We start from the raw sequence: 25,491 nt of genomic DNA, 5'->3' as shown, positions 1-25,491 counted from the left end.
AACAATGTACTTTATTAGTTTTCAAATTGCTAGGAATTGGGGTTTTCAATTAAAAACTTGCATAATAAATCAGTAACACATGACTCGAATAAAAGTAAATTCAACTTTGTACAGACTATGAGACTTTGGTGAGAAATTTTATTGAGGTTTTACTACCTCTGGGCATCATTAGTAGATAAAATTAATAAAGGACTACATTATCAATCCTCTTACTAGAAATAACAATTAAAACATATAATGTGTTACCAAAAAAAAAAAAAAAAAAAAAAAAAAAAAAAAAAAAAAACCAAAAACTTGCATATAGCAAAGCCCCCAAACTAACCCCTGAGGAAAAAAGCTCTGCTAGAAGCCTTTTTCATCATACTCAGAGCCCACTGGACTGGACAACACTTGGGAACAGACCTGTATTCATCTTAGAACTTGCATTCCTGTTCTGTTTGTTTCCAGCCAAGATGATCTCCAAAACACAGGTCCTCTAAAGGTATGTCACAGCATTAGCTCCCAAGCTAACAGAGCTTAGCAATGATTAGTTCACACCTATTCCTGTTCCCCAAACTCTGCCATGACTCCAGGTACAAGACTCTCACCATGCAAAAGGCATTTCTGCCTTACAGGGCCCTAGACAGCAGCCAGGCTGAGACTGCCACAGCACAAACACACACTTTATCACCTGACACACAGAGAAAATATCACCAGAACCAGAAATCTGGAAAGATCTCTGCCTTTGCCATCATTGCGGCAGGAAATCAATGTTGTGTTTTGAGCTGCACAGGCCCTCGCAGAAACCACGAGAGTAAGAGGGGACAGGGGTACCTGCCACAATATATATATTACATGGAGAAGTCTCCTGTCCCCACTTGAAGCAAATAGAACTGAATTAATCAGCTGTAGTAAATGGAGGAGGGAACGAGGACACAAAGGTAGCAAGCAACAGCACTGATCTGCAGCTCTATGGACAGGGACCTGCAGCTCTGCAGAGAAGGTACTGCACCAGGGCAGGGCTCCTGAGGGAACAAGGGACAATTGTCCCCTCATCAGCACACAAGAAATATTATCTTCTTTGGTGCTCTCAACCACAGCAACAGCCTTTTTTTCTGGGCACAGCCCTGGAGGAACAAAATTTAAAGCCAGACAGCTCAAGGCAATCCTGCACGTTGTGCTTTCTGAAAGCTGACTCCTCTGGCTCCCTGTGCAGTGGCCATCGCACAGAGACAACACACGTTCACAAAGTGAGACTAGCACACAGCCAGGTATGAGCAAGAGCAAAACTGCTACTGACTGCTGCATTAGTGTGAAACACTAAGGACTAAGCCTTCAGTGGAATCACTATCATGAACTACAGATGGAAACTTGGTTTACGCTTATTTGTCTCTCTACAGAAAGGAACTCGGCAGCCAATCTGTCAGTGAAAGCAACAGGACCTTCTACTCCACTGCCAGAAACTGAGAGAGCAGCCAGTAATAGGAAGGAGGATTCATAAAAGGGATCCAGAAAGCAATAGGAAAAAACTGTCCCTGCCACAAGGAGAAAGAAGATGCCAGAGATAACCTCACACTGTGTAGCAACCTGCCACCTGATTGCAAAATGGACCACGTCAACAGATGATGGGAACAGACCCTATGAAAAACGGGCTTGCCACGAGCGCATCTCATCAACCTGCAGCAGCTGAGACTTGTCTCTTTCAAGCTTTGTCAACGTTGTGCAGCTCGCCGTGCTAACACACAGCCATTTCAGGAGCAGCAAAGCCTCTACAGACCTATGCAGCGTGTTGACAGGGATGTGTACGCTCAGTCAGACACTTGTGTACGTACATGAGAGACTTTTCCTTGCCCCAGACAGATTTCCTGTGCAAGGCAGGAACCACCATTCGCAAACAGAATCTCAGTATGAGATCGAGATAGACACCCACAGTTAAACCTTCTGTGTGTCTGCAACCCTGTGTTTGGGGGAGGCCTGGCAGGAAAATGGGTCCCTACAGATCTAACGACGTTAAAAGCCCCCCATCAACTGATCTCTTTCCTACTTGCACGGAAAAGGCTGCCCAGCCGCAGATGTGCAGCCACACGGCGCTCCGAGGACAACAATAACCCCCAGCTCACCAGCTGAGCACAAGGGACTGCGACACGGCAGCAGAGCCCGGGATCCGGCGGGAGGCAGACCCTGCAGATCGTGCCAGCCCGCAGCAGATCCCCCTGCGGGCTGCAAGCGGGGAGCCCGGGGACCGGCGGATACTGCGCGGGGGCTGCCCACAGGTGCCCCACCGCCAGGGAGCAGGGGGGCAAGAGAGCCTGAGAAAGGAGACGTCGGAGGCGGGGGAACACGAAGAGAGGGGGTACCGAGAGGAAGGGGATGTCAGAGGCGGGGGCGCGGAGGGCAGGGTGCTTGCCCCGGAGGGACACGCGTACACACACGAACAAACACACACCGCTCCGTCCCCGAGCGTCCTGGCGCCGCCGCGGCATGGCCCGGCACCGGAGCCAGCCAACCTGTTTCCCCACGCACCGAGAAATCGGCTGCGGTGCCCAGCACGGGCGGGCGGGCGGGAAGGCGGCCCCCGCGCCCCCTCCCCGGCTGCCTCCCCGCGGGGCGCGTCGCAACCCCCCGGCCGGGGCCGCGCTGCGGCAGCCGTACCGTGGGCAGCAGCGGCTCCATCTGCGCCCCTTGGTCCTGAGTCTCCATGCGGCGGCGGCGGCGGGGCTGCGGCGGCGCCCCCTCCCCGCCGCCCGCGGACCGGGGCGCTCCCCGGGCGCTGCGGGAGCCGCTGGGCTGCGCCGGGCTCGGGGCTCGCTCCGCGCTCCCGCCGCGCTCCCGCCGCGCTCCCGCCGCGGATCCGGCGGCGCGGAGGCAGGAAGCGCGCGCCAGTCACATGGCCGCGCGCTCCGCCGGCCCCGCGCGGGGGGGCAGGAGCGGAGCCACCTGCGGAGAGCGGGATGCGGAGAGCGGGATGCAGGGTGCGGGATGCGGGATGCGGGGTGCGGGATGCGGAGAGCAGGATGCAGGGTGCGGGATACGGGATGCGGAGAGCAGGATGCAGGGTGCGGGATACGGGATGCGGGGTGACGCCGCTCCCGCCAGAGCCACAGGGCCGGGACCGCCTCGCCCCTGCACACCGGCACCCGCGGGCGCTGCAGTGGGAGCGGAGGGACTGGGCCCCGCTAGCCGCCTGGTGAGAATACAGAAAACACCACACACGGCTCAAGTTGAGCGCTTTATGCCAAGCAGCAGCCGCAGGCTCCCCAGCACTGCTGCTTCAGTGCTTGGGGCAAGGTTTGAATTAGCCAGCACCAGAAGAGTACCAGAAAACAGTGACCCTTCACTTGGTCCTGCCCAACTTTGACCCCTAGTTATAGACAGCACCTTCAAAAGAGAGTTCTGTCCCTCTCCCCACTATGATAATCCCACCATCCCCTTCTACCTGCAAATCAAAAACATATCAGAATACCATATTTTTCAGTATAGGGTTGATCAGTCTTACCCTCTTTTCACCCAATTTCATCATTCAAGCCTGCTACATATTTGGCTTCTCCTTGTCTGTCTGGTTCTGCATCTCAGTGGTTCAGCTATACCAAAACCCCAACAAGCTATGCAAACAGTTGTCAAAGCCTAAATTTGCTGTACAAATGGGAATAAGAAGTTGAGTCCCCACAGTACTTGTACTACTAAGAACAAGTGTGACACTGCCTACCAAAACAACTGAGCTAGAATTTATATTTTTGTCACTTCCCAGTGTATCCTCTAAAAGAAACAAGCCCATCCAAACCTGTGTGCATAAAAATCAAAATGGAGAGAGATCTGATTATGAAAAATAAACTAGCAAGTAAACTTCTTTCTCCCTGTTAAATTAATTTCCGTGCCAAAGCAGCAGGCCATGCCCTACATTTTGGATATCCTTTGCAGTCTAAAAGTAGATCAATAAACAGCTTCACTAAATCTGATTAATTTCCTCTGCCATGGGACATGTTCTTGAAGTCTCCCAGAGATCTTCCAGGATGAATTATTTGTACATCAGCCAAAAAAGACAGAGAGCTGGGTGAGCAGCATGAAGGAGAGGGGAGTCAAAGCTGATTCTTACAAAGAAGGGGACTATTTTTGAGTTACAACTGAGAACTTGCTCTTTAAAGTCACACATACATTTAACACTGTAAAGAAAGACAGTCAACAGATATGGTCCAGGTTCTGGGGTAAAGGTGAGATGTGTATTTTCATAACATGATTACAGATCTACAGTAATTAACACAGGAGGCCATTCAGGTCACTAGAGGTAAGGCTGTGTCAGCATTTGCTCAGTAACACCCTATTTGTAGGAGCTTATAATTAAGCTGTGAAAGTCATGATGAAGCTGGAAAAGAGTGTGTTTAAAAGCGATTTTCCTCCTTTAAAGAAAATAGATTTAAACTGAATATACCGCCTGTGAAATCAGGAAGACCAAAAGCTTTCCGTCTACAGGTAGTTATTTCAATGAATATTAGTATAAGTACCTTAGTCTTCTCTGCCTAAATATTTCAAGCTTGTGCAAGAGCATTTTTTCAGTAGGTACTGCAATTCTCCAAGCTCAATGGCATTTACATCTTTCACTCCATAAAATATTCCCTCAAAACACACTCATCCACATAGACACATCTAATAAATGCAAAGCCTAGAACCAACTCAGATGCTGTGCACAAGACACTGCTCCCCAGCACTTCACAGTGAAAAACAGGACCAAGACCACAAGCACCACGCTGAGGAGTTACAAGTGAGTTACTGAATGGACCATCAAAAGAGAGTTAGGATCAGCCATGTAATTGTTTTTGCAAAGGTTTTTTGTCAGAGAGCTTTACAGTCAGGAGTTCACCATTATGGAATAATATATGAAATATGGAAGAAGTCAGTTAAATAACAAACCTCTCCAAATCATTCTGTACTGTCTTGCTTCACATACATAAAACCACCACAGACTTCCATAGCTACAATGCCACACTTTAATAGCCAAAGTGCAAGTCATTCTTTTGGCAGTTGTGACAAACGTGGTTCAGTACAAAGGTCCAAAATGTTGAATCCAGAACTCCAAAGCCAAGGGCTTTGCATATACAAAAGTGGCAGAACAGAAAGGACCTTGCTGAAAATTCTGTTTTTAATTGAACATAACTAAGCTATTTTTTGTAACATTATAGCAGTATATCACACCAAAAAGTGCATTAAGAGAAGGTAGTATTTATTCTCTAGCTGATTTATAATTGAATTTGAATTCTTTTTTCCCTTACTTCAAGTTGGCTTCTTTCACTATTGCATCTGATTGTAAGCCATTCTTCCACATACAGCAGTTTTGTTAGTATTACTCTATTACAGTAGTAATTTCATTTCTTTTCCCAAAAGAATAAGCTTTAAATTTGTGAAATGTTAAAATTGGGCAGGCTTAATTTCCAGTTTCAACTTTTAGTATACAACTAGGTTTTATTTTCAATCTTTTGTACATGAGGGTTAAAAAACGAGAGAGTTCTCAAATCATCAATAATTGGAGAAATTTCATCACAAAAGCAGGTGTGAAATCATGACATGCAGATACACTTAAGTTGTAAGATTAAGAATACTTAGGATGTGCTATAAAAAATAAATAACTTTGTGGCATATTTATATCAGACTGATTTTTTTTTCTTTATATATTTTTCTAGTGCATTGGATAAATGAAATAGTGAGTGTTTCTACACTTACTTTTACAGTGATAAAGCCCCTAAAGCTAACATCAATGGAAAAAAGGGGAAATATTGCTCTTGTTCAATAACATTCTGACTTTATGTCAGAAACTGACCTGATCCCTGCCTGGTGTCAGCTTTCATAAGAAATTTAAGACAACAAAAGTTGAATTTTACTCTTCTCCTTCCTCAGACTGCCTTTTGCCCCTTTAGCCTGCAGCAAGCCAATAACTCAGATGTTCTCTCAAGTCATGGTCAATGTGTTAAGCCCTATTGAACAGAGATTTTGTTCCTCAGAAGCTGTTCACAAGGGTATGTTTTGTATATAAGCTGAATTACATTCAAAAGGCTCAGAACATTCTCAAAGTACTTTGTAGGCATGTAGCATAGATTTTGGAGGCATCTACCAATCTATCTGGGCTTGACATAAAAATGGGTTGGGGTGTAAAAAATTCCCACTGTCTTGAGCATCACTGACATAGCCCTGTGTATAGAAAATAGACAAAGAGATGTGTGATAAGAAGCAGCAGCAATAATGAAGAGCTAGCAATCAGAGTTCATGCTCATGAGAGGTCTTGCAATATTCTCTTAGTAAGTCTTTGTAAAAAAATTCCATTTTCATGCCTAAAGAACACTTCCTTCCATCAGGAAGGTGGAGGAATCGCTTCCTCCACCTAAGTCCCAAGAAGGTATTCTGGTATAGTAAGTGATTCTATATATATGGGTGTATTTTTATATGAACATAAAAGCTGTCACAGAGTCCTAGCATCACTTACTGGCCCAGTACCACACACATTTTTACTGTCATACCTTTCTGTCAGTTTTTGTTTTGTGATCAATATATAGTTATAATTTTTAAAAAATGTTTTATTTAAACCATTTCTCTGAATACAATTCCTCTTCTAGGAAGACATCCTGGGAGTATTGGCTCATCTCCCAGTTTAGCCATAAAATATGTCACTCTACCAGAATGGAGTGGGGTAGGAATTGCTGCTAAGCAAGAGTGAACTCCACAGAGCTGTTAGTTACAAACCTGAACATGAGAACTATTTACTTTAAAATGTCCCCACAGCAGAAATATGCTTGAAGCATAATTCATTCATTTACATATATGTCCAATAGTTTCAGCATGTTCTTAATTCCAAAAAGAACCTGCACTCTGTCAGACCTAATGTGGTTGCCAGTAGATTTTAGCAACATAGTGAACAATTTCACACAATATTCAGAATCAAAAAGGACTGGGGTTAGATCAGTTTGCCCACTCTTGATTCCTGCCTAAGCTCGAGACTCAGATACACTGGTAAATAAAATGCATGCACAATACACATTAATTTGAATGCTCATACTGTGCATATTTATCATAAATGTATTTCTTTAATGAAGGGAAACCTTTTAAGAAATTGCTAATTATTTTCATCTTATTTCTTTTTCAAATAAAACAGCAAATTAATTCCTAAGCTTCTGGGGGAAACAAAATAACTATCAAGCAGTCAGAATCCTTTTCATTCTATTTTTGTCTTAGTGACCATAGAAGATGAAATAGTAATGGATGGACCTCTCAAACTCCATTTCATACTGCTAAAATAAAGATGTGAACTATCTTTACATATGAAGAGGAACATCCCATCGATATAACCTATTCCTAATACATTTTTTTTCTCTGTAATTAGAGGAACTATTCTGACAAAAAGGTAAAAAGGGGGAGGGGAAAAACATACATTCTGGCAGCAGTGTTTCCTCTCTCCATTCTTCCTCCCTAAGTGAAGATAAATAACCATCTGGATCATTGTACTGCCTTTGTGACAGGTGGTACTCAGTTATGTTTCTCATTTGATTGGAAAGTGGTAATGGCTCTTTAGCAGCTCTTTCTTTTGCTAATATACTCTGCTTGAAATAATTTACTCTAAGTTAATTCATTTGAAACATGATCCAAAAAGATTCAGTACTGATTGGGATGTAGTCTTCAATTGCAACATAATCTCTTTTTTTCTACTGGCATTCAAATTAGAAAGAACTACTCTAATAATTGTTTCACTAATATAACTTCTCATATTGTTCAGCCAAAAGAAGTAATGCCAATGAAATATGTCTGTGTCCACAGCCCAATCCTACAACTCCCATGACACAGGGAGACAATCTGTGTTGGTAAAGAGCACCAAATATTTGTTACTTTTTTACTTCTCCCCAGAATGGATCCTCTACCAAAGGTCATAAATTTTATGGTATTCTGACTCAAAGCTAGGCCTCTGACTTTTGCTATGAGGTCAATATTAGAGAATAATATTTTAAAATCTAAACTAAAATTAAGATGTGTTAGAGACTCTTAAAATAATACATGTAATTAATCATTATATTAGTTTGCTAATTATTAAGATAACCACTCTTTCTAGGCTTATTTTTCAAGTGAAAGAAATTCCTCAGACATATCATCCATTTAATCCTGCTTTGTAAATAAAATGTGTTGAATCAGGCCCTGATTAGTCACTGACCTAAATAATCCTTCAGAAAGATTAAGCTATCTTAATTTAAAACCTGCAAGGGGGGCATAAAATATTGTTTCTTGCTCAGTTACTCTAACAGCAAACTATAACTAAACATGTATCTTACAGATGTGAGACATTCATCTAGACTGAGCTTCAAGTGGTTGGATTTTGCTACAAGTTTTACTTAGAGGCAAAGAAGTCCTCTGGCATCAGGAATTGTTTCCTTATATAGGTAAGGGCTGTATTAATATTTCTCTTCTTTTAAGGTGCTTCTAATTCTCTGCTCCTGATCCTCTGCACTGCTGTCATGGCTCCTCTGAAGTTTCCAATTTGCATGGGAGCACCACAACATTACAAAGCCTGGCCTGATGGTGCAGCATTAGGAAGCCAGACCTCCGGGGTTTGGGCTCGGGATCATCCCGTTTTCCACATCATGAAACATGAGTGTTCCCTTAAGCATTGTGCCACGAGGAGAGCTCCTAACTGGGGCATCTACAGGGTCAGATGATGGTTATTTGGAGAGATGGATGAGGCTGCCTGGTTTTGTTTGTTTGCAATATCTGAAATTTGCAAGTACATACTACAGTAAATGTTACAAAGTGCATATATGTAATTTTAGCTTTTAAATCCTAGTCATAGTCTTTGTCTTGCCTTAGACTGTGATCACTTCAGCAGAGAATTTTTCAGCCCTGTAACAGACCAGACTGTTCATGTGGCCTTACTGTGATTGAGCCAAAGGCAAAACCTCAGAAAGAAGCTTTTCTGTAGGTGTTCATTAAACTATAGAAATAACTATGTAAAATTCATGAACAGTAATATTTTACACATATACCTAAGACAGCAAAGCTCTCTGTGTTAGTCCCAGAAACACAAGCACTAAGCTGTGTCATGCTGTACCCATTTTTCTCATTACATCTTGAGTAAGATGCATTATACCAGTTGCTGGGATTTTCAGCTTTGTCTTGAATTGCAGACAACTGAAGAGATTGTTTGCAGCACTACTTTAGCTAAATCAATTGCTCCTGGCAGAAGCACCCACCTCCTCCTAAGATTTTCTGAATACAAAGTTAATTCATATCCCTTCAAACCTAAATAGAGAAAAAGGAGGGAGGAAAAAAACTGCATGGAAAATTATCCTTTAATTACAATTTTGAAAACAAAGCTACAGAAATTATAAATATTTCAATTAAAATCCCAGTCTAGACTGCATATAACCCTGAAGTTTCTCAGTAAATCAAAGCAGTGCTACAGGTAATTTATGGAGCTGACAATCTAGCTCCCTCTCTATCCATCACCTTTAACAGGAACCCAACCCTGGTATCATAGTTTGCTTAGCAGGTTAAGATTATTTTCTCCTCTTTTTGGACCATCTCTGAGATACCAAATAAAATTGAATTAATCATATTTCCTATACTTTCTAATCAGGCATTCTTTAAGCAGCCTTTAAAGCAGCCTTTCTGCCATACACAAGATATTAAAAACAAATACTTTAGAATTACATCACATGTCAATTCTTCATTGTAAGCATGTTTTACTTTTCTCATAATTTGCAGTGTTGTACTAGATTTTCACGAAAACTAGATCCACATGTAGTGCATTACTAATAAAGATGACAGTGTTGGCTTTACAAACTCTTCTTTTGTTTCAAAATACCACCTTTGTCAGTTTTGCTGCTCAAACCCCCTACATAGAGGAGAAAACCTTTGCTGTGTTTATACTGACCTACTAATGAAATAGAATTACATGTACTTCTTATTTTTCCACATGCTACATTTCCAGACAAAAAAATCTTACCTGAAATCCAGAATCCAGTATCTTGACTAGCTTGCCATTTCACAAGAGCAGCAGCTGGTATAAACTGGCAGAGCTCCAGTACAGTCAAATGGGGTTTATGAGATGAAAGTGCATTCCTTACAGAAGTAGCCAACTCAAATCAGCCAACTCAAAGCAAGAATTTAAAAAGTAACTATTTGAAAATAATAGCTACAAAGAAGTAACTATTCTCTTTAAAGATAAATACTTTAAAGCCGAGCTTCTAAATTGCGTGAAAAGAACAAATCCATCCATGTTCCCCAGTAGGCAGGTAGCTGGGACACAGAAAGTGAAATCTTCATTGAATGACCAATCTCACGGAAGCCAGTGATATCAATTCCTTGGTTTTGTAAGAATTTCACCTCATTAAGAAGACACTTTTGGCCTAAAGAGTAGTGATCAGTGATTCAAAACCCAGCTGCAGACAGTTAGTGTGTAAGTGATGCTCATTTCCAGCCAGTCAGTTTTGGGATGGATCCTGTGCTAATGCTTTAAGTGCTTAACATCAATGACCTCCATGGTGGGACACAATGAGCCCTATGGAGAGTTCATGGCAAACTGGAGGGGTGGGCTGACAGAAACCTCATGAAGTTTAAGCAAGAAATGCAGTCATGTACCTGGGATGGGTCAGCTCTATGGGGTGAATTAGCAAAATCACAGCCAGCAAGTGCACAAATGGGATTATTCTCCTTGGCACTCAGAAAGCCACATCTGAAATAAAAATGCTCTGGCTTTGGGCCCCCAGTACACAGAGGAAGATCAACAAATTGTCCAAATTATATACTTACAGCATTGTCAGCCTAAATTTACAAAAAAAAATATATATTTTATATACAGAAAAAGGCATTTCTCATGTATAGTAACTCACATATCCCTAAGGTAAACATTTAAGATGATTCATGACCTAGGAGTACTTGTTCCTCTCCAAAGACTTGGAAAGGATTTCACACAAATTTCTCGGATACCTTTAGCCACATTTAAGTCATCTAACATTGTCAGAGTAACCCGCTCCAAGTTGTCTTGCATTACACATGAAAAAAGAGAGATTACTTACAAATAGCAGCATAATGTCTGAACTCCAATTGTTTATCCAATTTTGACCAAAGATAAACACACTAACCACAGGACTGAGCTCAAAACTTATGATAAGAAGCTTTAAACTCAAGTATCCCTGTACTTTCTTCCTTGAGATGAAAAAATATAATAATGAAATTCCTATTATAAAGAGAAAACTGAGAAGTACTAACATGGCAATATTCAGATTTTTTTTTGTGATTTTAAACATATAGATAAAATGGTTTATATTAACTTTTACCAGAGCAGTATAGAACTCCTGTCTGAGTTCTGAGAAGCCTTATCTGCATGTCTATGGACTTCTAAGACAGTGAGTGTAGGGTTTCTGTATCTCATTTATTTATAGAGTGTTTAAAACCATTAATAGATTTTTTTTAAGATAGATGCAATTTAGTACATGCATTGTCTTTACGTTTCTGCAAATACCCCATTATTTGTAACTGTCAGGACCCAGCTGCAAATCCACTCTATAGCCAATGCATTACACCCAGCAATGCTCTAATCTGAGGAATCAGTGCCTGTTCCTAAAAATCATGGCTGATGTGTTGACACGGATGAAATATTTTACCACCTGCCAGCAGGACCAGAAGCCACTAAAGCTTTCAGAATTCCTCTAATACTCCCACTGCACACATGAAAACACATTAAAGTGAAAGTGTGAGGCTATCAGGACCACCTGAAGCATCAAACATAAATATCACACTGAGACAACTGCACTGTTGCAAACATGCCTTAAGGCACTGCCACATAATTCAGCCTTGGCGTCAGGCTGCGTGTTGAGAAAACAGGGATGGGCTGATTAAAGCCTCCCCCAAAATTATGACATAAACTGTGCTTAACATCTCAGATGCTGTGGGACACTAGTGTCTAAACTGGATAAAGGAACAAAGATAGCTTCTCATCTCCTGTGGTTCCCAATCTGACATGTCCATACCAAAACAAGACCATGGTACAATTTTCCCCCCAGTGTCCTCATTCCCAAAAAGAGGCAACTGTCATGGGAAGCTGTAGTGCATCACAGGGAAGAGAAGAGAGACACCAAGAGTGCAGGTCTTGATCCCAGTAACCTCAAGAAGCACTTAGAGAGACTGGAAAGTGCATAGAAGTCAGAGTCTTCTCGGGAGAACAAATTGTCTTGCCCTACCCTAAGAATCAATGGTCATCAGGATAATCTTGCAGGTCTATGCTGTAAGATAGTCACATTTCTAATTTCTGGCATTATACTGGGACCACTTTCATAAAACCTATAGTTTGCTTGTAGTTTGCTGCCTTTTGCTCAGCCTCATGAAAAGAGCACATGTTCAGCAGTAAACACTTTTGCCTACCACACTGAGAGGTGTTTTCTGTCCATACAGACTTATGTTTCTCAGACCAAGCTACAACTACACAACTTGAATCACACTCAGGGTTTGCAGGAGGTTAACATGTTTAGGGGAAGAGCACTCTTTTGCATGCCAGTGCTCCTAGCATTGGAGATAATTTATATTTTACTATATTCATTTCAGAATGTAATTTCAGAAAATGTAACTCTGTTTATATCACTGCAACACACTCAATCATATCTAGTCCACACCTAAATTACTAAAATGGCAGGGAAACTGCAGTAGCACCAAGCACACTGTAAACCATCCCTCTCTGGAGGAATTAGTCTAACTTCCATTGCCCTGATAGCTACCATGACAGCCTAACTGATGAGCAACTCCCTGTAAGTTCTTCCATGATTATTTGTGTTTTGAGAACATTCAAAGGGAGCAAACATAATGAAGATCATACCAATGCATTTCCACATGATTCTGTAAGTCATCTTCAAAAACTTCAAAAAAATACTGAAAAGGGTTTTAGCAAATTCAGCATGGAATCTTTGGCATTTCCCCATGATGAGAAAAATTGTGTGACAATACATGATTAATATTTTATTCAATACTAAATTTGAATAACAAAATTTAAACATATTTACTACTAGATAAAAAGAAAAGTAGCTTGTATAACAAAGGTAAATCTAGGCCAAAATATCCTTGTGAGCAATTGTCACAAGTTCTGCCATTTCTTTTCCTTTGTGCACAAACCCTCGGGTGAGTACATTTTCACCTTAGCTGATTGCTACTGTTTGTCCAAATCACAAGGCTACCATCAATCAGAAAAAATATAATTTAATGCCTACAGGAAGTAAAAAACAATATAATGGAAGACATTTTTCTCTCCCTTGTGAGGTGCCTGTAATAAATTGCCCATTTTCCAGGCAGGACAATTCAGGAACATATCACCAAGCTGGCTTAAATATATGAAAACCTTGCACACTGTAGTAAACACTTGCTGGGGATATTAAATAGAAGGAAGGTAAGGAAGATTTTCCAGCTACTAATGAATTTGCTGTCAAAAAAGAAAGAAGCCACTATCCAAATTTTATCTGTAGAAGAAGCATTAAGAACTCCAACACAGAGAGATATGGCTATCATCTCTGGTCATTTAACACAATCATGATGACTTCACAAGAGCAGCTTGTCTCAATTCACAAAATGTACTTTGCACAGCTTTTGGTAACTGTGCAAAGCCACAGACCTTAGAGCAAAGAGCTTTAGAGACATGTCAAAAGGCAATTCTGTATTTGTCTGAAAGTCCATATACTGGTGAATTATCTGAATCATGACATTCAGAACTACAAGAATAAGTTGGTTGTGTAACCACAGATGGAGGCCTGACAAGTTCAGAATACTTGACCAAAGGGTCTTTGCAGTAAATCTCATCTGACATTGCATACAGTCAAGATTATTTTAATAGCTATTAATTTTTATAGATATATGTGTGCATATATACAGCTTTTTCTTTCATTACTGCAAATTGCAGTAAAAACATACAACCTTTGCAGTTTATGAATACAAGACATCAGATTAACTGTTGCTCTTCCATGACATTATTATGGGAGGTTTCCAATGAAAACATATTGGTCACTGGTTGTGCTTGTGATATTTGCTAGCTGGTGGCCAGACACAGCAAAGGAGGTGTCAGTGTGCAGCAGGCTCATTCCATACTGCTGAACAGGTGCAGAATTCTGAAGTCTCACCTTCCCCATCTCTAACACAGAGCCAGTGAAAAAGCTAACACAAAACACAGAGCTGAAAGACCCTGCAGTAAGTTGAAGTTGGTTTACCCTTCCCTGATAAAAATCAACCCAAGACACAGTAACATTTTTTAATTACAAGCCCACCTCAAACTTAGACATTAAGTTAAGGGTTTTCATCTCAAATTTTATGTAGATAATTATGGAAACTGTTAACTTTTCCAGATGATGCCAGGCCTTATCCAGCTGACCCAGTTTCACTTAAATGGAAGAAGTTCTTAACTGCCTCAAAGTGGTGTGAAGAAGCAAGGCAGTGCAGCAGGGCGCAGATGAAAGGTAACAAAATAAAATGCATGCCACTAACCATCACTCCCTGCCCACTTAAAATCTTTCTGTAGCTAACAAGTGTCTGCCAGCCATGAAGAGAAATAAGGTACCATTCCAATTAGTAACACACAGTCTGATTAGTAACTAAATTAATAGGGCATGACACTTGTATATACAAATCAATAACTGAAGTTTGATCGAGTAAGAAAAACAGTAAGACACTGAAATGTGTCCTGTCCCCCTTCAGACAGGATTCAATGACAAAACCAATTCTATGTGATGCTCAGAAACTGATTTGGTGCACTAAGATAAGTTTGAATGGCTGCATTGTCATAGGGAAAGATGGAAAATAAGAAGACGGATAGAAACAATTTCTATAGTTAGTTTAATTTGCCTCATGTGTTTGCTGCATCGATGTCACATCTTGAAACAAGACCATCCCACTATGCCTAAAACTGATGGTTTTCCCCAGAGTTCCACTTTTAAGCACATACTACAATTACACCTCCAGAATTTCAGGTCAGAGCTGAGAATTTAGTCTTACCCTCAGCACAGTGATTGAGGGCCAAGTTCCAAATCTAGCCCTGACTTAAGCGCCAGTAAAAATTGTCAAACACAAAATGCAGCTAAGGTCAAGTCCCAGATGTTTTGTTCAAGTAAAACACAGATGATCTTGACCTCAAGAAAACTGAATGTATCATTCATGTCATGGAGTAGTCAAAAAAACAGGGTTTCTACAATAAAAGTAGGAGCTATTTATTTTTGAATGAAGATAAAAAGCCTTTGATCAAATAGTCCCTTTACAGCAGACAGAAGCTGAGTCTCAGATAACTTTAAATCATAAAAAATTTCCCCAGAACCATAGGATATTGCAAAATATGAATGGTTAATCACAAGTCATTTTTAAATAAAACATAATGGTTGTCCAACAGTACTTACAGTATTAGGCTTTTCTCCATGCTTTCTCTGAGCTATTTAATTTCACATTAACATAGGACTTCTAGAAGAATGATTTGTTTTTAATATACTGCACCTGTCTGAAGCTAAGAATTAAGATCAACAAATTTTAAAAAAAGTCAGAAGAATTCTTCAGCAGTTCTGAAATGATCCCTTACCAAAGCTTAAGATAAGTTTCTCCTCAAAAGCAGCTTGAGAGGCAACACGTCTAAAATACATAGGATATGCCTGTTACAGGTTTGCATGTACAAAACCTCCCTTCCCAGTCATGCAAAAATCAGTCTCAGTGTTACCTAGTCGTTTGCATCCTCCTGAGGGAAAGACCTATTTTGGAGTGCCTTGTGCTGCCGGTGCCGTGGGCTTTAGTGCCACTCAGCGTTCAAATGACTCAACTGCAGGGAGCTGCTCGAGCAGCGCGCCCAGCAGCTTGGTACGGAGAGGAATGGAACTTCAGCGATTCGTAGAGAATAGCGGATTTTAGAAAAGATGTTCATCCTTCATTTGATCTCATCTTTAGCCTCAATGCTTCTGTTTAAAAGCCACAGTGTGATTTTCAGAGGAAATGGATATTCAGCCTCAGATGGCATGTTATAGCCATGAAAAGTAAAGAAATTTCCAGCAGAGAGGAGAGTGAAAGAAGTTTGCAGGACATAGGAGACAAGACAAAGTTGGAGGAAGCAAGAAGAGATATTCAGGAAACACATGCGAGCAGGAGAAGGAACAAGTGAACACAAAGAGAATGGGACAATGAAAAAACTATTAGGAGAAGTCAGGTAAGCTATTATGGCCTTGTGACTCACCTACGCAAAATCTCATCTTCGCCAAAATACATGTCTTTAATTTAATCTAAGAGATGGAAGCAATATCATATAGTATATTTCTTTATTCTTTCTCTTTCTCCTTCCTGATTCACATTAATTATTTTTGTTATTTTAGGATGTTTTTTTATTTTTTCTTATTTTAACCTAAAAACCCCCTGAGATAATACACCTTTGAAACACCTTACCAAAATAAGGGCTCTATCAATATCCTTTCTAAATGAAAAACAAACCAACAAGCAGAGGAAAAAAAGAGAATACACTATCAGTTCTATTAACAATAATTTCCACAAAAGCAAATGTCTTACAAGAAGTTTCTATAACATAAATAGAAGTTGCAATCGGACAAAAAATATTTTCTCCCAGGCCAATAAATATCCAGAAACTAAAATCATAAACAGAAACTAAAACTGAGTAGGAGTTCCTGCTTGTTTCAAAAGAAAAACATTATTTGTCCAAACAAAATAAGATGAGGCTAAGAAATGTCCTGAGACTCAAGCAAGCCAGGGTGACCATAAAATACCAGAAACATTTTGCACAGAGATGCTCAGATTGCCCGCAGTGGGACGCTGTCACACCCAGCCCTGCCAGCCTCACCTGACCTACAGAAACACTAATGCTGGCAAGTGGCAAGTCACCAAAGGGCTGCATTGTGAGGAATGTTATTTATAATACATGGAGGCACCATTATCATACACAACAGCTAGCATGCAGCATCACAATAAAGACAGTTCCTTTAGCAGATTAAACCCTCAAAAAAATTACCAATCTCAGAAACACGGAAGAGCACAAAGTCCCCCTCGGCTGGCCTGAGGACATCACATGTCTGCCAGAGGAGATGGGCTGCTGCAGTATGGCATCACAAAAGGGTGCTGAAGGAACACAAACTGTTTGAGGCTTGTATTCTCTTTTCTGCTTGAATTTATGTAAAATCTCTAATGAATAGGAGTTAATTAGCTACACTTAAGACTGATATACAACTACAGCCATAGGGAATAAACAGGTTCACCAGCTGCTGTATTACTTTAACTACACTGTAAATTGCTGCATGCTATTAACATGCTCTCCTGGCTTCAGTAAAGAAAATCTTATTGAAATCAGTAGCACACATTTCCTATTTCAGTGAGACATTGCAAAATTAAAATGATATGTAGTAAAAACAATATGTGTGAGCCACCTGCTTACTGTATGATAGAATAGATTGGCATAGAATGACAGCTGCTGCACAGCCAACATTTCAGATACTGTACTACCTTGCCAACTGGACTTAAATTCACACACGATTTCCTTGACTAGCACTGAATGAATTTTTGCTGCTATAAATATGCATTGGCAATTGTGATGAATCATCCTGGGTACTAAGGGTCATTGTTAATTCAAATACATCAAGAACCATATCCAGTACAAAAAGCCTCCAGAACAAATATTGATGAGTCTGGACTGTTTTGGTGACCTACACGTAAAGAACATGTCTTGACCTACAACAAAGGGTAATGAAGCCTGCAGGGCTTGCTGGATGTTCATAGCACAAAATGCTCAATGTTAAAACCAAAATACTAATCAATCATCACATGGCTCCTCACACTATCTTGGAGTCCATGAGAATTACCATAAGCAAGACCTTACAGCCTTATTTAGGCACCTAGAGCCACATTCAGAGAGCCTAAACTCCCTAATTTCTTACACTTATCCTAGGCTATGCTACATCTGCATTTTGTCTTTAGCAGACTCAAGACAGGTCTGAGCTCTGCCCCTGAGCTGGGTTGTCCAAATCCCTTTTCAGACTCATGTGGTTCTCAGCACTGCTCAGGAGTTTACTGAAAGGCAGGCTCCTTGATGTTGCTTCTAATTCTATTTATTTCAATTAGAGCCATGTGTCTAATTATGTTTGCAGATCCGTTTTTGCTGGTTTTATATTAAGGGGATGCCTAGAAACAATAAACATTTCTTTTAATCTAACTTTCTCTGCTGGCAGCTGATGTCTCAAGTCAGTGCTGACAGGAGCTCTAACAAGGAACCTTGCATTAGATTCCCCTGATAATAAAATCTTGTTTGCATATATAATAATAAATAGTCTGAGTTGGAATAGGAAATAATTTTATAAGGATGAATATGATTTACAGTTCTACAACAAGTGATAATACAGTAGTGTTCATAAAAGGGCAGGTTTGGGGTAAAATCAGTAATCTATTTCAACCAATTCAAATGCCAATATCCCATCTGCTAAGTCTCTTTATTTTATATCAGTCTGCCATTTTCTCTTAGTGGTAGCATCAATAAACATTGTTGGTAATCATCTGCTTGTGCTCTAATGTGGCATATTCAGTTTCATTGAACAAAGCCAGGCTGAAGATCCCCGAAGGAAAACAAAAGTGAGTTGTTTAGTTATGACTCAGACCCATGTCTCTGATTTAAGAATGACTCAAGTTGCATAATCACCAAACCTGAACATAAATAGGTTTTATGATATACAAAGCTAAATGCTAATAACAGCCGCTTTGTTTATTCCAAATAATTTTTCAATTACATGAGGTTCTTTTCTTCATTTTGCCAAATGCAGTGGAACATTTCAAAAAAAGCCATTAATTTGTATTTTTAGTGTCTTATTATGTATAACAGGATTCCAGCTGAAGAATGCCACTTTGATTTACAAAAGCATTTGTTTCTCTTTCCCTGCTTTCAGATAGATTTGTTATCCACAGAGACAAAATGCTGGATACCTGAGCCTAGATTCAGGTTTCCCTTTGTTGGAATCTGTGTTGTTGACGATTCCAAGATTGCAAAACGTCTCTGTCTTTCTGCCCCATTGCCAAAGAAGAAGTCATAATTTGTCTGTACTGGTTTCGAGGTTGTTTATTCTGTTTATCTCTAACATGTTCTGCTGCCCTGCCACAGCTCTGTCCTGCAGGGCAGCGTGTGGGGCTCTGCCCTCAGTGGGATGTTACAAACATTAAATACCAGAAACTTCCTGTGCTGTATTTACAATAACGTGCCAATGTAACACGCCTCAGTGGGATGTTACAAACATTAAATACCAGAAACTACCTGTGCTGTATTTACAATAATGTGCCAATATCTGTCACCTACATTGAACAGTGTGTCCCCAGCCTGAACCAATAGAAAAATGCCAACACTACAGTGAAACATGGAGGGCATGAAGAAGGAGAAAAAGGACAAGGCACACCCAAATTCCTCCATCTCATCCCCTTTGAACCCCTAATCTAGAAACCTAAAATTTTACTTTTGCACCCGTGCCACACTTAATTATTACTTATATCAAACACTCAGAGCTGGTAATTAATCCTGTAAGATTGAAAACTCTTTTCCATGGACAGAGATCACAAACAGTGTCTCTCGGGGCTCTGTACGGGGGGTTCCTGACCCCCTGCCAGGGTCCCAGACCTTCCAGGGCAGCCAGAGGGAAGCCCTGGATTCCCACATCCCTTAACTGGCATTTGCCATAAAATTCCCAAATACATCTATCATTCTCATAGTCTGCAGCCAGAGATAACCTAAAACGTGATTACAAAGGTGTTTTGTTTCTCTGGCACTGCAAAATTACAGTTTCAATACTGTAATTAATCATGGCCATTCAATAGGACTGATAATCAGTGGTGAAGGGAATTATAATAGGCCTTACTTACTCTGAGAAACCTGGAGATGATAAGCCCTGGCTTGCACAGTAACTTCAAAGTCTCACAGGTTTTAAGTTTCCATCAGGATGTTTGGGTTTCTAACAGGAGCAAGTCAACAACAAAATTGTGTCCTTCAGCCTTAAAAGGCTTATCAATAAGACAGAGAGGATCCAAATCTGCCCAGTTATGAGAGCAACCTGATACACATGTTAACATAAAGCCGAAATACCAGCCTGGAAAGGAATCTTCAGGAATCAGCTACCTTTCCTGACACTGTTTGCTTCTTCAATCAAACTTCCTCCATTTAAAAAGCCATTTCCAAAAAATCTGCATTCTGCGATATGAAAATGTTCCCTTAAAGATTATTGTCAGGACAAGCAGTTTTTCTCATGGCCCACCAGGCCCTCAATAGACCCGTGCTTCTGGAGGTCCACTACAGAGGTGGAGGACACAGAGCTCAGCACCACTGAGGAGCAGAAGCTCCAGGGAGGCTGGAGCAGGCTGTAACCTGCCAGTTCTGCCATGAGGACAGGCCTTGTAAAAGATTCTCATGCCTGTCAGCTAATACCCTGTACCCTGCCCTGACATTGTAATGGAAAAGGCTGTGCTTTCTGAAGGCATCATCTTTGACATAAGACATAAAACCACACATGTTTGTCATTTCTATATTTAACATACCGATGTTGAGCTTGGGGAGGAAAGAATAGCTTCTGCTAACATAGATCAGAAATGTATTTTGAGAAGTGGCATGTAAAACCATATCTCCAGAAAAGATGTTTAGTTATTACTAAGAACTCTGATGTTAGCACTGCTCTCCCAAATTACTAGAAACCACTTTTCAAAGGAAAAATTGCAAAAGTACAAATATAGTACGTTTACAAATTATATTCTTGTACATTTGCACAGCCACCGATGAAAAAAATTCCATGACCTCAGCAAAGAACCACTGTTAAGGTATCAAAATCACCTAAAGAATCTATTACATTTATTCTTCAAATAATATTATTTACTGCAGTATATAGTGTGAATAACATTTGCATGTTAAACAAGCATCTTTTTGTCTAAGATGCTTAGACTTTTATGCACATATAAAAATTTTTTAAATGCCAACCATTGGAAAAAAAGACAAATTTTGTTCATACTATGTAATTAATTCTGTAGGTGGGGCTTGATCGCATACAACATAATAGACTATTTGGAGCACAGGCACTGGCAAGCCTGCTGCAGTCCCAGCTGGCCTCCTGCCTGGGCTATACATTTTTTGTGCAAAAAGTAAATCCTGTTTTAAAATGTTACTTGGGCCTGAGATTTACTATTCAGCAACGTCACCTACACCGATGTCCACAGACAGTGGCACAGCTGTAGGAACCGTGGCAGCAGGGAGAGCCAGCTCTGGCAGCAATCCCTGCCGCAGGGACCGCTGCCGCCCAGGGAGACTCCAGGAGCCACCAAAGGGAATGGCAGTTCATGCCAGAAAAACAGCAGTAGCACATTCTCCCCATCCTCTCCCTGGTGAAATGAATAGACCATTAGAAGCCAAAAAAGAAATCTATGTTGAGATACTGCTAATGTTCTAACAAAGTGACACAAACAAGTTACACCTCTAACAACTCACCTTCTTCCTACTCTAGGTATTTATAGCAATCTCTAGAATTTGACTGATATACCACAGTATATTAATTGTGCTGATCCCCCCACCCCTTGCCTTCCCAAAAAAAAGCAGGATAAACAAGGGCCAAAGTGAAAATTTTAAAATAGAATTTCCTCGCCTCAGTTTATTTAAGTTAGATATTTAGGACTGAGCTTATCAAGCCAACTGGTGGGCATCCTGCACATGGCATAGCACCTAACACCAGCTTCCTGCATGTGCTGAATCATGGCAACTGATTTTACAGGAGCCAGTGGTACATTCATATACCACAGAGCAGAAAAAAGCTTTTTATTATGACAGTCTCTTAATTAGTAAGTTGTTAATAAACCGAGTTAAAAACAACTAAACAATTGACTTATTAAATGACCTTAGAATAAAATGTGCTGTTACTATACTTGAGCTAGAACAGTGCAAGTAAATATCTCCAAAAGAAAAAGCAAAGTCTTCTATAACAGAAACCAATTTGATATGGAAATGGGTCAACAGTTGCTTAAGATGTAGCACAGTTTTGATTTGATCTGCTATATTTGGACTCTGTAAGAGGCGCTTCCAGTAACATCGGTATTGCTTATACATGAGACTTTTGCATAATCACTGTATGAAGCATTAGAATTCTTCAAACCGAGAATGATTTTCAAAATGATTATATATATCTATGTTAATAATGTGGATATGACAGTATTTGCTGAAGAAAAAGAACAACTGTTTTCTAAAACAATTAGGATTCATGATACATTGCTTGGCACACTATTGTTCAAAAGCCCACACAGTCCCTATCCAAAGGAAGCCCAGATGCTGCCATGGGCACCAAGTTATGCTTAGCACTTAGCTCAGAATACACACTGGTCAAACAAGTAGAAAAATATAAATAATTGGACATACATCTGTGTTACAAATTAAATCCTTTTTAATTTGTAGCAAGCTGTTTGGTATATTGCTGCTTTGCAGATATGATCACAATTTGAGTTGTACTTAAGGAAACAATCAGATTTAATTTTAATATTTTTCTTTCAAGGATATTGTATAATATTTTTTACTTCCACATATCTCAGCTGTTAACTTTCTAGTCCACCTTATAGTTTCTATGGAGCCCCTGGTAAACTTGGTGTCACCGGATGAACTAATCTGATTTCACTCCTGAAAACAATGAAAGATCATTTCACCGTGCTTACCACTGTGTTAGGGAACCTACCCCAGCCAGCAAGGAATGTTCCTTCTTCTTTTCAAGCCTGGCCTCCACTCACACTTGCTACAGAGACAATTGGTTCTTCTTTGCCCTTGCATTCTGACCTTGGGAAGAAGAGCACACATATGTAATATCTTCCTTTAAGTGCACAGTAATAGTGAATACAAGCATGCACCTTCTGAATGTAAAGTGCAGGCATTAAATCAGCTATTGACTCCTGCAGAGTGATCAAAGGAATTTGACCTTGCCATAGATGAGGTCTTAGCAGCCCTCACAGCACTGAGCCACAATCAGCTGCTGGGCATGGGCAACCTTAAAAACCAAAAATTATAGTGACCACTTTCAATTTATCTGTATGTGCTGTTTGACATTGAAAAAGAACACATTCAGAAAATATTATCATATGTCATAACATAAGCATATTATCTCAGCAGGGACATAAATGAGGTAGCCATAGTAAGCCAGAGGTTTGCTGAAATTAAAGGGAATTAAGAATGCTAGATCTTCACACAGACAACAAAATGAAACAAAAATCCACCAGGCTATTTGTGATTAATAATAGTGCCTCTAAAATCAACATGAATTATAATTACATGGGTGACTAACCTTTACAGAGTCCACATGAATGTCCATTGGATTCCCCTGTCCATTCTGCACCTTATATGCCAATAAAGATGATATTCTGAGAACAAAAGTCTCTACAATACATGTCTCCACCACCCTGCTGAAGCATATTTTAACCTAATAATTCCTATAGCATATTGCAATTTTTAGACTAACTGCTATTAATGAAAACCCAACTATTCAATCCTGTGTCTGGCTCTGTAACAGATGTCATACATATTGTTGAACAAGTAGTTCATGTCTCTTGACACCATTTTACCACTTGTAAAATAAGAATGCTATGAGATCATTGAATGGTAGACATTATAGAAGTAGAAAGCATTGACTATTATTTGTTGTTTTATTATTATTTAATGTAACATATGGATGCAAAATTCTGGCTTGTTTGACCAGGAAGACAGCCCTATATGTTTAAAATTAAATTAGCATAGAAAAAAATTAAGCAAACAGACTATCTCAAACAGGAAATGAAATAAACAGTATGGAGATCTTTAAATACATAACAAGTAATCAGCAAAAGGGCTGTGAACGGAACCTGAGTGGGAAGCTTGTGACCAGTGAGGCTGATACTGCTGGAAGCCTGAATGAAAGTTAAAAGGCTCCATGACTAGGCCAGACTATACAGGCAATTAGAAGTGCTGAATGTTGCCAAGGCATCAGGCCAACAAGAATTACAACTCAACAAACTGAATGAAGGAGAGTGGGGGGAGGAAAAAAAAGAAAAAGGAAAAAAAAAGGAAAGGCTTTAATTAAATATTTGAGATCTCACAAGGGATGGGGAAAGTGCCAGGTAACTGGAAGATGGTTAACTAAACAGAGGGGGTCTGTTCACTCATTAATGCGTGGGGGAATTTACAAGTGTAACTTCTACTACCATTAATTGGAGCTACAGTAAATGAGTGATGCCAGTGCATACTGGTGGGGAAAGATTCTTGTTACCTAGTCTGGTCTTACCTGGTAAGGGTTCATCTAAGAGTTACGGAATGACTTCTGAATCTGAATGAAAAAAGTCACCAAGGTAGAACTTGTAGGAATAAAAATTTCTAATTCTTTGAGTGCAGGGTTATCCCAGGATAATTAGATACTTTCTTTAAAACTTTTCCTAGCAGTGTTTTTTCAGAATTTTGCAAACATTTGGTCTGCACCTCGGAAAACCCAAACTAAGCATGTGGGATATGTGTCATGTTTAGAGCAGATTCAACATCTTTATTTCTGCAGTTACTTGTCAGAAGGGACACCAGTTGGGATGATTTGATTGTGCCTGTGCTGAAATGAAATAGGGAAATTAAGCCAGCAGGCCACTCACCTGCAGAGAAAGAGCAAGAAAGAGGAGAACAGAAGTACTTGTGAAGGGACCCAACACTGGTGAGGGTGGGGTAAGAACTCTGAGTAAACTGTCACCAATGGACCCATTTTAGAAATTCTGTAGATGCAATTACTTCAGGTAAGTTTATATGTATTTTTATGCAGCTCCAAACTCCACAGCTTTGACAAGACCTATCACATGACAAATCTTAAATGCATGCTAGTTATAATACATCATTTTGCTGTCCACTGTTCCTCCATTACATCTGAAGTTTTTTCAAAACAGAATTTTAAACTTCATTGTTCTTATAGCACTATAATGAAGGCAGAAATTACTTACCAGCTAAGCAGAGATTTGTATTTTTTTCAGCCACAATCAAAGAGACTTTGGAGTATGTAAAGTATGCTGTATTTTCAGAGCCCATAAATGAAAACCAGAAATAAATTTTAGTAACTCTTTCAGGTACATTAAATAAATGGAGAAATAAGGGCCAGGAAGCTCATATCATCATCCTGTGTTTGTTGTTTTGTCACTATTTCTAAGTGAAAAGGATAAACCATCAGAGTTTCAGAGCATGGCATTTAAAAAAGGGCAGAATTCAGCATCTGTTTTCCACATGAGATGGGATGGTTTAGAATATCATGGGATGGTTTAGAATAAGGAATCTATCAAACAAAAAAAAAAAAAAAGACTATAAGTCTTCACAGCCTTAAGGCCATATAAAATTTGTTAAAACTCAGACTGCCCTGAGATGTTCAAGAACTTGATGTCCCAAGTGAAATGTGTCCTCACAAGCACATTTAAGAAGGTTTAATATGCTCAACATTTACTAACGTTTTACCAGAAAAGCAGTCAGGTGGCCACCTTGATAAGCCCAGTGTTACTTAA

At 40.0% G+C, this 25,491-nt stretch overlaps 1 protein-coding gene across 4 annotated transcripts in view; it reads right to left on the bottom strand.

The window, feature by feature from the left end:
- SLC4A10 (solute carrier family 4 member 10) overlaps positions 1–25,491 on the bottom strand; it is a 185,536-nt gene that overhangs the window by 147,364 nt on the left and 12,681 nt on the right. The window contains exon 2 of one of the 4 annotated variants that reach the window (XM_031505429.2): positions 22,680–22,777. Coding sequence is in view for 1 of the 4 variants with exons in the window: in XM_031505427.2 (XP_031361287.1) it covers positions 2,632–2,679 (48 nt within the window). In the remaining 3 variants the exon portion in view is untranslated. Of the gene's footprint in view, positions 1–2,631; positions 2,762–22,679; positions 22,778–25,491 lie in introns of those variants that run through there. The other 3 variants (XM_031505427.2, XM_031505428.2, XM_077784994.1) reach the window with 3 other exon arrangements.

Source organism: Lonchura striata, chromosome 8 (genome assembly GCF_046129695.1).
Source record: "Lonchura striata isolate bLonStr1 chromosome 8, bLonStr1.mat, whole genome shotgun sequence".
Taxonomy (NCBI): domain Eukaryota; kingdom Metazoa; phylum Chordata; class Aves; order Passeriformes; family Estrildidae; genus Lonchura; species Lonchura striata.
This window is presented reverse-complemented; position numbering and strand designations above follow the sequence as displayed.